Below are 16550 nucleotides of genomic sequence, written 5' to 3'. Positions count from 1 at the left end.
CGTACGTCTGACGTGAAGAAACGTCAAAAGAAAGCAAAGGAGGTCGCTGAAGCCGTCAATGAGACGAAAGGGAGCAAAAAAGTGACCGTGAATCACAAAGAGGTATACAATTCTTTGACTGGCGTAAAGGACCCTCAGGGCGCACTGCTCTCTTGGTGTAATACTTATCCGGGAAGCTTGCCTTCACTTATATCGCCAAGTATGAAAAAGTGGAATATGAAGTTGTGCTCGTGGAACGTCAACGGGTTACGTGCATGGATTAAGGTACCGCTGGGTTAGCATCTTACTTATCTCCCTAGAATGGTGGACTGCATTACCTCAGCGAGGAGTCTCCAGATTTCCTCAGCATTCAAGAGACCAAATGCGCCTCAGACAAAATTCCATCTGAAGCACACATCGAGGGCTATGAACTTCACTGGTCCTCGGCCGAGAAAAATGGTTATGCCGGGACGGCTTTATATTCAAAAACAAAACCTTTAAAGATAACTCGAGGGCTGGGTAAAACCACGCAAAATTCAGAAGGTCGCGTAATCACCGCAGAGTTTCCGGATTTTTATTTAGTCTCTGTGTGTATGTTATCAAGTCTTTGTCACTAATAAAATTACAGACGTTCCTAATTCTGGTCAAGGTTTAGTGCGCCTACCTTACCGGCAGCACCAATGGGACCCAGAATTCCGTCAGCATTTGAAAGAACTGGACAAGGTCAAGCCCATTATCGTAACAGGTGACCTGAATGTGGCTCATGAAGAAATAGGTGTGTTTATGATTCACACATTTCTCGTACAGGCTAGTCATTTTCGTATTTTCCCGTATAATGAATGAACATGATGGAATGTCACTGTTACCATAGCCTTTCAATTTCTCATTTTGTGACCTATGGTGAGCTCATAAAAGGTGCCGTAGGGTTTTAATAACAATTATGTGTACTGGAACAGTGGCTTTAAGTATCTGTTCCAGTTGCACTCCACCTTTGCCCAAAGTGTCACATTTTTAAAAATAGAATCCCCGGCGACTTACACGGTTTCTAAATGTGTAGTGCGAGCGTTGTTGACACTGATACCTAAAATGCCACACAGCGACGACGTATAACTAAACGTTCGAAAATGAGGTATTTAGTGCACGGGTGCAATTTTGTAAGCGAAGAAACAACGTGAAGTTCTGTGTGCGTTTGTGCTATTAACAATGTCAGTGTTGATCCCAATAATTTTCTATCTGCTGGATCCCTTTCCTATTCGCTGGGACAGAAAGTGTGTAAATGCTGATTTCGACACCTTCCGTGTTCATTGGTTTATGCATTATGGAAGCCGAATTAGGGAATAGCCTCATGTAAGTTCCTCTCAGGTTCAGTGTAGTGTAAGTTCCATACAAAATGCTGCACCAACACTGCATTTTTGTCGGTTTTGTGATAGTTAATAAATAGTACTTAATGTCGACGTGTCCGTGACTTCGATGATTAGTTAGTCGTTGAAGTAGAAAGCTCAAGGGACTTGAACCACCGAGGGTTCTCGTTAGTTGGGCCCGAAAAGCCGAGGAATTGGAAGATGTAAAAAATGCTGGAAACATCGGCAGGTTGTTCCACCTGATTTGTCCGATTGGTCTTCGGGCACCTCTTGTCTGCGAAACCATCAAGGACCAAAAACAGCTCTCTGATACCCAGCAGACAGAACATCCGGACCATTCTACTCAGTGCTTTGAACAGAACTCAGTTGGCCACCTGCTTACTCAAAGCTAGAAGGCCGGATTGCGACAGAAAGGTGCTCAGTGAATTTGGGGCCGTTTTCAACCACAGCGGTATATTTGTACTCAAGCGTCATCTTGCTGCTTGTCCTTTCGACCCACCCACTCTCTTCAAGGATGGCGGTAATTCCCTCAATCAGTGCCTATTTAGCTTATTTGAATCCATCTGGAAGAAAAAGACCTTTCCAGCTAACTGGGTTGAGTCGATAGTAGTATCCGTTTTCAAAAAGGTTATTCACAGTGAATGTGCTAACAAGGCCTCTGGCGTCTTCGGTGCTTCACGGCGGCACGGGAATCCTCAACCTATTAACATCACGCGAGATTTCAACCGATAGAGTCTGTGTCGATCACATATTTACACTCCGTCAGGTGTTAGAGCAACATCACCTGTACGGACGATCCAAAATCCTGTTATTCCTTGACTTCAGGGATGCGTTCGATTCTTTCGATTTATCAGTGCTATTCAGCACATCTGCTCAACAGGGTACGCCCCAGACGTTTGAGCATAATCCGGGCCGGATGTTCACGCACTTCGTTTGAGTAAATGGCAAACCCCAAATGCTTGGTATCTGATAGGGATCTCCACTCTCTCCATTCCTGTCCAACTTCTTCAATGATGAAATAATGAGGCGAACGCTAGAAGTTCTTCAAAATCCCGTTGTTCAAGCCGCTGATGGTGAGAAAATTACCAAAATGTAGTACGCCGACATCGTCTTCAGCTTCGAAAGCTCGGGAGTAAAGCATCAGTGCCAACACTGGTGTTGCTGTCTTTAATGATGATAATGATGGAATGAAAGCTCTGTTGGATACCACCATACCATTTTTCGGAGTGCGCCTAACACCTTGAAGGTGCAAAGTCGTGCTTCATAACGTGCAGTCCCTGAACATACCCTTTACAATTCAAAAAGGATCTCTGGAGGTTGTGGAGAGTTTTACATACCATGGTGGTTGTATTAGCGCTTACTGAAGTGTGTCCAATGACGTCAGTTGACGAATATCAAAGGCTAGAATCACGTTGGCTAATTTGCATCACTTATGGCGTCAAAAAGGCATATTACTGGGTCTAAAAGATCGTGTGTACAAGGTTGTAGTAAGGGCCGTATTGTTGTATGGTTGCGAGCTATGGCTTCTGTGGATAGGTAATTTGCGGTGTCTTAAGGTTTTCGACCACCGATGCCTCAGAAGCGTTTCTGGTTTTGGATGACGTAAACGAATTCCTAACGAAATCACTAGCAGCAGCCACTTCAATGACTGTGAACAAATCAAGAACCGTTGACTGCGGTGGCTCAGTCCTGTGCTAGTCATGCCAAAGCACCGTCTAACGAAGCAAGTGTTATTCCCCGTATCTCGTTCAGAATGGCTGAAATCGCCAGGACAACGTATGGCTTGGCAGAAGGGTTTGGAGGGGATCACGAAGAGTTGTGTTTTTGCGGCTTTGCGCTTTTAATGATGGTATTTTGTCTCCGTGATCTCTCCTGCGCTTGAGGGGAGGCATTGCAAGACATGGCGGCTGCTCACTGTCAGTGGCGTTCGTGTTGCCACTTTCTTTTCAGATAGATAGATCCCATGTCGTTGCATCGGGGTTACCATTTGTTAGAAAGGTGGATGTGGAAAATTTGGGCCCACTCTAAGCAGTGAGATGCACGACTGATCTGGAGTCGTGTGGGGTTTTTTCCCAAGGCAGAAAGTGGAAGCAGCATTCTAACATGTGATCTCCGTTACTCATTTCGACAGTGTTCAAAGACTGAAAGCTACGTGAGTAACACTTAGAATCTAATGAATGAGTCTTTGTTTATTTAACTAACTAACGGCGTCTGGAAGCCTAGTTGACTAAGATGGGTGAGTTTAAAAGTGGAAGTCAGTGAATGAGAATCTGCAAAAGTGATCCATATTATCCAGTTGCCCAAGCCGAGTAAGGGATGTTGTACGCGTTTCTTCACTTCAGGATTTTGTATCTGATCTGATTGGCTGCTGGGTACTGGCCAAGTCAGAAGGCACAGGGAGAAGTGTATGGATGTCCATTGAAAAGTGAGATTTATTACGGAATTTATGAAATTGCTCTGTAGCGTTCGTTTACATTTGCGTGATGGTCAATGAGTGTCCAGGAAAGTTCAGAAGAAGAAGACGGATATTCAGTTTTTATAGACAGGGTGCACTGAGAGTTTTGCAGCTCTGTCCACTAGTCTGTGACTGTTTTGTATGTGTTTCCAATAAAGAACTTCGCATTGAAGGCCTTCTTCCTTTTGTTTGATGCCATGACCAGGATAAGGATGAAGATCCCATGGTCACAACCCTTTGAGGATGGGGATGTCCTCACTTTCCTGGAGGAGGTCGCAGAGGCTGCTGGACTGGAGACCTTCCTCAGAGGCCTGGCGAAGGCGACCCTGGATGCGGCCAGAAAGGGCCCTCGGAAGATGGACTGGGCCGCCGCGAAGGAAGCCCTTGCGGCGGAGTTCGACACGCCAGAAGGCCATGAGGCGGTTCAAGATGGCCTGGATGGCACATGGATGTGACCCGACCGTGTCCTTCGCCAACCTTCAGCAGTCGTTGGTTCGTGCTTTGCCGGGACTGGACGAAGTGTCGCGCCACCGGTTGCTGCCTCACCAGTTCATCGAAGGAGTGCAGCCGATGCTTGATGCCAAGTTGCGGTTGGCGAGTGCAACCGGCCAGTTGAGTGTGGATCACTTGGTGTATCCGGCACGGGAATAGGCCGAGGCACCACCACTGGTCTCAGGAGAACAGGGAGGATTCAACAAGAAGGACCTAAAAACAAAGTGAACCAACTCGCCGAACAGCTTGCAACCGTCAGGACAAAATCGCGGGGGCACGCTTGAACACCTACAGCACCCAAGTGTTTCGTGATCTCCTTCATACTCCTCTGCCAAGTCAAGGGTAGGCCACTTCTCAGCTAACGCCACTCTGAATTAAGCATGGAAAGCAGCACTCTCTTCGGCAAGCGATGGTTCGGCGTACGCAACACAGGTCCCAACCAACGCAGTTTCTGGTGCTGGACACATTTCTCAATGGAAGTACCAGTTACACAACCGAAAACGCGCTTTCTAACTGCCTCGTTACGGATTCGCCGACATCAACCCACATGAGCTATGGTTCTGAGACAACGATTGTCGAACACCTGAAGACGTCTCAGTTCCGCTGCTCGAATAGGTCAAGTCTCACAGCCGTGCGACAAAACAGCCCGTACTGTAGCTTGATACGCACGTCCCTTGAGATTCAGAGATAAACCACTCTGACGCCTCAAATTAGCAAACGTGACCCAAGCCCTACAGATTTGTACTTTCACCTCATCTGTCACACTACAATCAGAACCAATACAACTTCCAAGATACGTAAAACGCTCCACAACTTCCAGTACCTCCGTGGATTGCAAGTGGCGTGTTCAGTGACTGCATGTCCACGAGCATGACTTTACACTTCGTGGGTGCAGAGTGCATACCAAAGGATGGGATGACTTTGGTCAGTTCATCCAAAAACGCCTTCTCCTCTTCGAAGATGAGAACGATGTCGTCTGCGTACTCCAGATCAACAAGGTTTTCTTCACAGGCTATTTGAACACTAGGGTTTCGGAGACCCTCCAGCGTTCGTCCCATTATTTCATCGCTCACGAAGTTAAAAAGGAATGGAGAGAGTGGGCATCCCTGACGGACACCACTTTGTTTACGGACGCTTATGGAGAGCTCTCCGTACACTCATACGTGATACCAAGAACGTATTATGTTTACGAACTCCCGGGCAAGCGTGTCAAGAAGAACAAACCGATCGACCGAGTCAAATGCGCCTCGGAAATCCAGGAGTACTAGAATTGTTGGTCGCTTATACGTATGACGTTGTTATGGCACCTGACGCAATGTGAAGATTTGGTCAACACAACCTCAACCAGGCCGGAATCCCATTTGCTGCTCTCGAGTCAATATCTCACAAACCACTGTAAGGTGATGGAGCAAAATCGACGCCAACGGTCCCATTACGACCGGAGTCAAGCTGATCCCCATATGGTTACCACACTCACCACGCGTCCCTTTTTGAAAATGGGCACTATCACCGACTCTCCCCAGTTGTTTGTGACAGACTACTCTCAAATGCAAGCAAACAATTTGGACAAGCGCTTACTGAGGCATTCACCCCGTTTTTGAACAGTGCGGGTGGAAGGTCATCTGGACTGGGAGCTAGGTGGCGCTTGAGAGAACATATGCAGTCGTAAACCTCCGAGGCCGTAGGTGGTTTCACGTTCACCTCCCAGGATACTACTTCACCTGTGGGCTCTAGATGAGTGCCAGCTTGGTGGCCACGGCAATTGTTGTTCGAAGTATTCAGCCCACCAGTCGAGGCGTTCTTTATTCGGGATGGTCGTTCCATTCTGATGCTTGATGGCTTCACTCACAAGTGGTTTCCGGGACCCGGTCCTACGGTCAACTGAAGTAATCTTCACGTATTGCCGGCTTTCTGGGCATCTTCCATTTTTATGGCCTTCTGTGTCCACCAAATTTCACGGTCGGCTCGCATTCTCACTTTCACTTGACGTCTAATAACTCTTCGCACCGGGTTATGTTTGGGACCGGCTGGGATATTTCTTCAAGATTCAGGCAGTGCCACTGTTCGGTCTGATATCCAGTGCTTGGGTGCGCCAGTTGGGTCTTTCCACAAGCAAAATTCCCAGTACTATGCACAGAGGTGACAATGTCGTCCCAGTATGAGTCCATATCTGATGGTGGAGCATTTGGAAGAGACCATAGGAGACGATTCTGGTAAATTCACCTAACATCAGGATCTGCCAATCCCTCAGTTACCGAGCAATCTGTCTACACCTTACGCGGCCCCGAGAAACGTAAGGAGAAGCAGCTCCGGACGAGCGCATGGTCAAAGTCCGCCAATGTGTTCCACAACGACCGGCATTCGGTCATTGGTCCGCGACATCGGCATCTGATGGCAATGTGGTTGATTTGAGTTTGTGGCCGGCCTGTCGTTGGAGGACACCATGTGGCCAGACGACTTCGGCTATTTCGGAAGTTAGTACTTCATAAAACAGCCTGCGATCAGCACACAGCTGGAGCAATCGTTCCCCATTGTCCCAGCCCAATCCATACGACCTCCTAATTGAGGCTCAGATACACTAAGCCCGCCCACCTATGCATTCATATCTCAAGCAACCACCACAATGTCTGAGCTTTTAGCTAGCCTAAACAGGACATTCAGGGCGCCGTAAAACCTGTCTTAGAGGGTGTCGGAGCTACAGTCATTTGAGGCGTAGGCAGACACGATAAACAGACATACCAACTTGCCGCTTGTGAGACTCACAGAAGTTGCAAGACGAACCGCATGGATGCGACTATCAACGGGTTTCCAGTCAAGTAAGGATACTTTTACCCGGTAACTTACCACGATACTAATCCCTGCACATCCCGCCGCAGCAGCCTCTGGATCACCAGAGGTACGCAGCTGGAAGCGAGTGGAGACCGACGGATCGGTTAGCTCAATCACTGTGCCTGCATGTTGAATTCTCGTTTCCGAGACACAGCACACATCAATGCCAAGCGACTCCAGTGTGAGTGCAGGAGTAGCTTGTTGTCCTGCTTGCTTCAGAGTGCGGACATTGAGCGCGTCCAGATAGACTGAGTGTCCAGGCTCGAAGATTGATTCGGAGATACCTGAGGATGTCGACGCCATGTGGCGAGCAGATGCTGCACGCAAAACCGATGCATGACGAACGGAGTCATCAGTCCTAAGTGCTGGGCCTGCAAGGAGAGAGTTGTTAATGGGGTGGGGAGAGAGTAAAGAAAAGGTATGTGAGAGAAAGAAGGGAGGCGTCAGCAGTAGCCTGTTTTTGCTTACCCACCCTGCTGTGTGCAGCAAGTAAGGCGACTCGGCCGATGGCACCAAGTGACGGCCGATGTGGCATGAGAGTATTGTTAGTTTCGAATGTCATGGTTATACGAGGGATAGGATACATCCACACCTAGACAGAAGGACAATTAGGGTCCTCAACCAAAGCCTTTGGCTCAAAAGCCTAACCGCAAGGCAGCGAAAATGCAAATATATTACCTTTTCTACGGAATAAGTCGCCACATGTTCCAACCCCCAACCTGGAGGGCCAGGAGACTGTGTTCGTCAGACCTCTAACCATTGACCAACTGGATGTGAGAGACTATGTGACTGTCACGGAGACACTCCCCGGTATGGCTCAATATATGGTTGAGGTGCGGAAACCACGGTACGGTCCAGTCTCTTCGTGACAGTCGTTGATAGACCTATTCAATCATCCCTGACATCTCATCCAGGGTGGTAGCCGATTTATGTAAACAAATGAAGCTGAACTGCAACATCCCGGATTCTTAGGGATTTCATTGTGTCCCTGAGATCTATGTCGCACCCTTCCGAACATACCCACGATCTCTTGCAACTAATCAAGGCATTCAAGAAGGTAAAGTTTGTCGGAGAGCGCTTCTTGTCGGTGAAGCTGTAAGATATGGGTAAGACAAAAAATCGTTCAACTTTAACGTCCGTTCGGTGCCTAGTTGTCATGCCACCAGAAAGAAGCACGATGGCTGGGATACTGCCAGGTTGTCCAGGCCTAGACAGGGGAATTCGAAAGGCAGAGGTCGGATTCGAACATGGACCTTCCGGTCAGTAAATTCACGCTCTAACCGCCGAGCTATTTCGCCCCCGGGCGAGACAACTCCTATTTCAATGGACTTGTGAGCGAAGCCATATGTGTAGAACATGGATTATCAGTTCATTGATTGAAGCGACATCTTCGGCAATCGGCCGATCACTCCATTTTAAAGGACCAACAAGCTGATCTCCTTCGACGTAGACTTTAGAGGCGTGGAATGAAGTGTGAACACCAGCTTCCCATAAGAAATGTAAGTAAAACTTGAATTTTCACTCATCAAACACAACAAAACACCGGGTCCGAAGGGCTTCCACTAGCATGGTTTTTCTGTCCTGAAATCTCTTTGGACCGCTTTGTCAGGTGGGTGTCCACCAAATTTCCCTCTGACTAAATCGTTTGAACTTATTTGAAAACAACAGCTCTTACCGGTGAAGTGGGGCTAATCGGCCCCTTTATGTTTGTCCAGAAATGTATACATGAATCAACTATTTCTACCGATCAGTTTCGAAGTTCACACAAATCGCAGCCTTGCTGATGGCTTGCACCCAACCGCCGCAAACCCGAACGCATTAAACAGGATTTTAAACAGCTAGATGTGCATTAATCAAATCTTTATATCACTTCAATTATTGAGGTAGCCGTACATGCATGTCTTCGATCAGTGGTTGCTGTTTTTCTTGACTTTGAGTGCTTCGGTCAGTTACCCTGCTTTTAAAGCTGTGTCAGCGGTGGTTGTAACGGTTGTGCCCTCTGAGGTCCGGTGATCCAATACTCCAAGTCTTTGGTCGCCGATTCCATAGCACCGTTTCCGGTGTTCATTGGCAATCCCGAAATCATTGAGAGTTAATTGGAAATCCGATGTCAGGAGAGGTGCTTCGGATGCGAAAAACACCTTGCACCGTAAGTTACAGTGGCTCAGTCGCTTTCTGCGAATATCTAATCGTCCTTCGAATGTTCTTTTCCATGCTTTTTTCACATCGGCACGTGCAAAATGAACTATTCCGAAAGGTGTGATGGCAGTTTTACGAGAAATGCAGGCGTTTTCGGTTCGGATCGTCCTCCAGAATGGTGCTCCTGTCAATTTCCTTGTGCTGAACTGGACGCTCGACTGTATCCGCTGTTTTATGTCTGGATTGTCATTGAATATTACGGCCGTAGGGGGATGGTTCTATGCTTTTCCTCTCATCCTCATATCAGTTTCAGGTTTCCATTAAGTAAACTGATATAGTTGTGTCACATTAGAGAATCAGTGCGCTACTCTGGTGTTGCTTTTGGTTGCTTTTCGGTTTTACCTCACACTTTTCAATTGAATCAAACCATCTTGAGACTGATTCGAAGATGTTCCAAGTCAGTTTTAACTTGTCTTCCTCCCAGTCCCGTTGTATTTATGTTTGATTTCAGTGTCTTCGGGTTTCACGGACTGCCTCTATAAACGATTATTTCGGGGCACGTTCCTTGCGCACCTGAAGTCTCTTTGGCAAAACACTGTTGAAGAAAACTATCCAAGAAATGGCCCCCAAGATGTCCTGAAGGCTACATACTTTAACTAACCTACAAAGCAACAGATTACCTGCAGAGCTTCTGCTCCGGAGTTTCATTTAATTTGTTGGTCAGCGAGCCGGCGAGGCAACCGGTTAACAAAGTGCCTTCTCGGAGGTCTTCACGGAAGTCAAGTTGACAGAATTCCTGGTCAACTAACTTATGAAACTTCGTCCATGTCACCCATCAGCAAATAACTTTATGCTGCCCATCATCAAAGCAAACAAACGGGAGTAAATTAAATGTGTATCGAGCATACTCTGGTGGAGTAACCGTAGCATGCTCACTTTGCGCGTTAAGTACCGACTCGACCAAGGATGTGCCTTGGTGACTCCTATAAGAGCGAAGCCTAGGTTGGCTGCTTCCCCTCTTTGGTGCCAGTACAAGAGAATGACCGTTCCAACGAAGGCGTTGTGATTATTAACTTGACGACAACTGACTAGCAATAGTCCGGCAGGTTTCAGCCACCTTTGGCACCACCCGATTAGGAAGTCCTGATGAACGTGTCAGTCGATCGACACGACCAGAATAGTTACCGGATCTTTGTTAGAATCTTCGAAATAAAACCAACCAAGTCGTTCAACTTTGCTAAACATTCACCTGTTAAGGCGTGATAATTCATATGTATCGAGCATGTGCCACTAGACTGATGTTGACGCTCACCCCAAACTTCAATGTTTTGGGAATAATGGGCTCGAGTTCAATGCTTCTTGTCTTCGATGCGTATGAATAATGGATATAACGAGGCCTGTTCAGACGTGAGTGATGTGAATTCGAACTCTGCAAATCTCGCAGCCACTAAGCAAGTTATTGTGAACAGGTCTGTGCTACTCGTATTACTCTGCTGACCGCCGTAACAAGGTTGGATAATTATCTAAGGCGAATATTTTTGTGACTCTGTTTTATCGCTGCTAGATCTGGTTGGTACAGTTTAGCTCAGATCATTTGCCCGTTCTCTGTTCTCCCCTCACATCTAGGGTCCCTTTTGTATCAAATACAACTGCCGAACTTTCACTTCTGCCTGCAGTAATCAAAAGCGCATATTGTGTTTTAGATTTGGCCAATCCATCCACAAACCACAGATCTGCTGGATTCACTGATGAAGAACGTGAAAACTTCACTAAGCTACTAAAGGAAGTTGATTTGGTGGACACATATCGTGCTCTCTATCCTGACAGGGAGAAGGCTTATACATTCTGGAGTTACCGAAAAATGGCCAGACCATCGAATACAGGCTGGTGAGTTTTTTATGCTGTTTAGCACCAGATAACCTTCGATTCGAACTGTACCAAGTTTTCGTTGGGGCAGCTCTGTGAAGTGCTCTGTCCAGTCCCGAATTTTCTAGAGCGCATTACCCTCTACATGGCTATCACCATGCATGACTAGAGCCCTTTACAAGTGCTCTGTGCTTGACCAAACGCTGTCCATTGGTATTCAGGTGAGTCGAACTAGCTATGAGTTGCACTGGCTAACTGGTGGTGATTGCTAAGGTGCGATTGCTACGAATGTATTCGTTCTTATCAATTCGAATAATACATAGTTGTGGGCTCCACCCACCTTAGTAGGCATAGGTGAAAATCCATTTTCCCCGCATATCCCCAGACAAATCAAGACCGAGTAGCCTCGTCCACAATGGACCACCACGAGTTGGGAGGATCGCACATCCAGTTACTGCTAACTGAAAACCATGTTGTTTACGCTTCATTGGAGAGATACTTCTGCATCTCCTGTGGCATTTTATCCTTGTGTATACAATAGGCGTACACAGTTCGACGTAGCTAATCCCGGCGGGTCGTTTGTTCTGGCTAGATCTGCGGGCGAGATGGCTCAGTGGTTAGAGCGCAAATTTACTGACCGGAAGGTCCGTGGTTCGAACCCAACCTCTACCTTTCGACTTGTAGGCTTGGGCATCCTGGTAGTATCCCAGCCCTTTTACTTCCTTTGGGTGGCATGGCAGCTATGCGTCCAAAAAGTGTTACGGCTGGACGATTATCCTCATCTTCATTAGTAAATCCAAGAGTTCCAACATAGTTTGTGCATATTATCGCCTAATCGATATCCTGTTTGTAACCATGAATTGGATTGCCTTCCGAATCGAGCAGTTTGTGTCCAGTTCAGAGGTTTTCAGTGTGTTATAGGCTTGTTCACTGCCTTGTCCTGTTGGATTTCAACTGTAATCGACACATGGGGTAGTCCTTTTCACTCCAGAGCCCAACTGATTAACACCCACATGTCTTAACCAAAACGTGTCTTATGAGTTAGTACCCACAGAAGTTCGTTTTACTCCGGAAGGGTGTTACAGCTGAGCGGTTTTTTAACTCTACCAAGCAGGTGATCCGACCGATGTCTGTTGGCGTTTGTGTATTTGACTACTATCATAATCATACATATACAATAGCTCAGTAGCTATATGGTTCGTGCACAGTGTGAACAAGCATCCTCTCCTCAAATCGCCAGTTTCTCCGCATTTTTTGTTATCCAGTTGAACTTTTCGCTGAATACAGTTGTTTGCGTGTATCAGATTGCATTTGATGGCGTGCTAATAGCCGTCCCAACCCAACCTGTGGTCAAATGATGTGTTTACCGTTCGAAACGATGGTGCAACGATCTTGACAAATTAGGCTGACAGCGTTTTCATGGGTTATGCGTCTTTGGAGATGATTATCCGAGTTTTCTTGTCTGACTTACACGTAAAAAAGTAAGCATTTGTAATCATCCAACTCTAACAACCTTTCGATGCCTAGTTTCTAGTTGCTGTCCGAAGGAACCACGAAGGTTCATATACAGCCAGACCGTCCAAGCGTAGACAGGAGCAGTCAAAATGCCGGGGTTGGGTTCGAACCACTGACCTTTGAGTCATTGGTTTCGCGCCTTAGCGGCTGAAATATCTCGAGCTCTAGACGACATGGTGTTTGTCACTGTCTTTACATTGAGGTTTGTAGATGACGTTCGTTCTGTTCTTTGCACCTGGTCTCCCCTATGGTTTCGGGAGAGTTTTCTTCTCAAAGCCCTTGCGAATTTTTAAGTTGATTGCTGTCCTGCGTTGTCGTAAGTGCGTCGCAGTCGTTTCGGCAGTATTTTTACATACGGAAGCGCAGTGCTTGTTTTCTGTTTGTATTGACAAAGTAGCCGGGTTCTGGTTTCGTAAGGAACTTCGGGTACATTTTATGGATGGCCATTGTTATTGAGTCTGTGATGAATTTGTCTTTCTTTCATCTTCCATAACATTTTAAGCCATACGTCTCGACTCGTGTGAATACTGTTCGAAAGCAACTAGTGGTACCAAATTGAGGGGTCGCTATGTTCAATTAGTTCAGATTGTCCGAGGGGGGTTCTTCCGGTACATTTTAGTTTGTAGTCGGCTTAATGTTATTCCGGTGACGAGTACATCTAGGAAAGCCAGTTAATTCTAGTTTGTTTCCGGAGCCTGACTACTTTTTCAATGCAAAAAGAAAATACATGGATTATGCTTTCGTATATCAGAAGCGATGCACTTGCAAAGTAGAATAGCAGTCGCCCTCAAACTCACAAGTAGGCTGGGGAAAGCGGACGTCATCCAAGACTTCAATGTAATGACTTTGACAGCCACTGTCGTTCAGCTACTCATCCGCGCAGCAACCAAAATGGGGCTGGAGTTCGTCGAGTAATGGTACTTCGTAGAGAAATCGATCAATAAGCACATCTGTGTTGACTTAGTCTACCCATAAGTTTTTTTTATATAGACTTGTTAACAAACAGAACGAAAGCTCGAATCGGATTTCATAGGGAATAGTTAAGGCACTCAGGTGCCGTCATGGATTTGAGTTTTTCCAATTTGAAACGTGAAATTGAGCGAACAAGTGCCCATTAGTTTTTGGTGAAACTTTGGATAATTCGTCTTATCACTGCGCGTGTGCATTTTATCTGTACTGGTGTGTAAGGGTTGCAAAGCTATTTGTTTCTGGGGCGTCTACAGCGAATGCTAGTCTTTCCGGAATGTTTTGGTTACCCACAAACCCTACTGACCACGTTGGTCTCTTGTCCCCGTTGTTGAGTGTTTTCTCTTGTTATTTGACTCAAGCACTTAGGGCACAGTGGAGCCTCGTACACTGAATTGAACTGTCTACTTCGCCCATCAGTTCCGGGTCAGTAATGAAGTAATTTGTGAATCATTCACTCTTATTCGTTAAGCTTTACTTTGGAAAATTACCTCGCAGTTCTCGTCATGATCAGTGTCGTCACACTTCTCAGCTCTTTAAGTATTTTGGAATGAAGCGAAAATTATGATCACCTAGCTTCTACCAAACCAAAAGATTAGGTAATCAGTATGGTTGTAAAGACATTTTCCTTTCTTCAGAGTGTGCAAGGGCATACCTTGTTTTGACCGATTCGATGTAACAATGCAGTCTTTTCTGACCAAGTCGAGTTCTCTAGAGTGTTCAGAGCGACTTTCGACCTAAGTGTTGTTTGTGAAACCCCAACAAGAGCACGTGATAATCGATCGATTTGGTTGTATCTGGCTACGCAATTCTAATACACGTGACCCCCTTGTACTGAGCATTATCCCTAGAGCGTCTGATTTTTGTGTCCGTCAAAGATCATCTCTCTGGGGCAGGAACTGTAAACGCACTCGTTATCAGTGTTTCTGAAAGTCATTTCAGAACTGCGGATGTGACCCTTCCCATGCTTAACAAGGAATTTTCAGCAAGACGTGTCTCTATTTCCGCTCATAGAGTCCCCATTGAAGGACTATCGGCTCATCATTCTACTCAAGTACTCATTTGTCTGTAACTTTTGTATATGCAGAGCATTAGTTTGCTATCTAGATCTCGAAGCTTATCCTTCACTCATGACTTACACCCATATCTACTTTACTCCATCTAGGCGGCTGGACTATTTTCTAGTCTCTCGGAGAATCATGCCCAACGTGTGTGACCACGAAATACGCTGTGGCGTTCAGGGTAGCGACCATTGTCCCATCGTACTGTACTTAAACTTCTAAGTCTTACCACTTTCTCCAAACTATTGGTCCCTTTTTCACATTCATATTGAACCCGTTTCCCTGATCACTGTCGCTATTCCCTCACATTTCGAAAAGCCATACAGATTTATCCCGAGTCATTTATTGTCCCCACCATTTTCCGTTTTCCGGTGAGAGGTTTTCGTGAAGATTTGAGTCAACCAAAAAGATTTTATCTGTCTTATTTCTGGCCATTTCTCATTTTGGCACTCAAAATGTGCGTGCACACCACTCGTTAATTAATCACCTAGAAGCTTCCGGCCGCCAATATGTTGGGATTCTGGGCTTTGAGGCTTTTGTATTTCGCAGCCAACAATCGCTTTCCATTCCTAATAAGCCACGATTCCCTGTTCCTGAGACAAACAGTCGGGGAACCTCAGAACCGCACCCAATCAGAGAGATTCCCCTTGATAAGACATCATCATCATCAAAGACAGGAACATCAGTGTTGACACTAATGCGTCACTGCCGTGTAACCATAAGGTTACTCTAGTTATATACACATCATATATATATATAACCTCATTTTGGAAGCCTGGGGTCCCCGTGACCGCTTCATCGTCCCGCGCACTTTGGAAACAAATGACAATAAATCTAGCAGGCGGCACTTGTTTGCTGACCTTGTGTGTTTGTATTTTTGTACTGGAGGCCTACCAGCGGGTGAAAATACCAAGTTACGACTACAAACTTCCATGTCCCGTCCATAGTTTTCTACACTTCCCAATTCCTTTAGGTCACTCTTCCGTCCTACTTGTCTGCTTTTCAACGTTCGTGAGCTCGTTGAAACGGCGGTTTATTTCGATTGTTTTCCCAAATCGTGTTTCTTCCGCCCGTACCTTGTCACTCAGAGCCTGCGGTTTCCTAATTCCCTAACGTTCAGTAATTTTCCTTGTTGGTAAGTTTCTTTTATCCTCTAGAATTGGAACTCTCCACTCACCATTGCGCGTACGATATCCTCGTGTAATGAAGAGCAAACGTACAACGTAGATGAGGACAGAATCAGCATCTCCAAAAAAAGTTGTATTATACCCGATTGTTCGCAATCCAGTCTGCGTGCTGTCTGGCAGCTTAAAGAAAATCCGGCTGTGAATGTGAGTCGGTCTTATCTGGAGTGAAAATTTCTCTGGCCGAAAAAACTGGTTGTCGTTCGCTGTCCGATGAAGAAAGATCGCGTGGATGGATGGATATATGACTACCATACTGAATATTGATGCTCTTAAATTTGGTCGGGAGAAAACAATCCTACCTCTGCCGGAATCAGTCTTCTGCCCCTTGACTGAGATAGGATTTCCGATGATAGATGTTGCGGCCGAATCTGTCCCTGTATGAATGTTTTCCTTCATTCGGAAGTGCCTCAGCGCGTAAGATCGGCAATGGCCACGATTCCGTCGCGCACACTCTTCGGCCGTACTTTTTGCGCATTTCTTGTACAACCTGGGTCCACGTTGGCTGATATGGTAGGTGATCCCTTGAAGACGTACTGTTGGATGTAACACGACTCGTAAAGTTGCTGAAACTTTTCGACAATGTGCTGGGGTATCTCGAACGCCGTACAGCACATTCGGTTGAACAAGGTCGTCGTAAACGAAATATTCAGTTCAGTCTATCCTGGAAATAAACTTATTTGCAAATAAGAGCATTTGGTGA

The 16550-nt window shown here is 46.2% G+C and overlaps 1 protein-coding gene across 1 annotated transcript; it reads left to right on the top strand.

Annotated features, from left to right (window-relative positions):
* Window positions 1-301: 301 nt before the first annotated feature.
* T265_15151 (hypothetical protein) lies at window positions 302-14885 on the top strand (the record flags this gene model as incomplete). The annotated part of the gene is made up of 4 exons (XM_009176806.1): window positions 302-570; window positions 608-754; window positions 10959-11142; window positions 14768-14885. Coding segments are annotated over 4 exons (717 nt in total), but the record flags the coding sequence as incomplete, so codon positions are not given.
* Window positions 14886-16550: the final 1665 nt, after the last annotated feature.

Source organism: Opisthorchis viverrini (genome assembly GCF_000715545.1).
Source record: "Opisthorchis viverrini unplaced genomic scaffold opera_v5_363, whole genome shotgun sequence".
Taxonomy (NCBI): Eukaryota; Metazoa; Platyhelminthes; class Trematoda; order Opisthorchiida; family Opisthorchiidae; genus Opisthorchis; species Opisthorchis viverrini.
The sequence above is the reverse complement of the archived record's forward strand: the minus strand, read 5'-3'. Positions and strand labels throughout refer to the sequence as shown.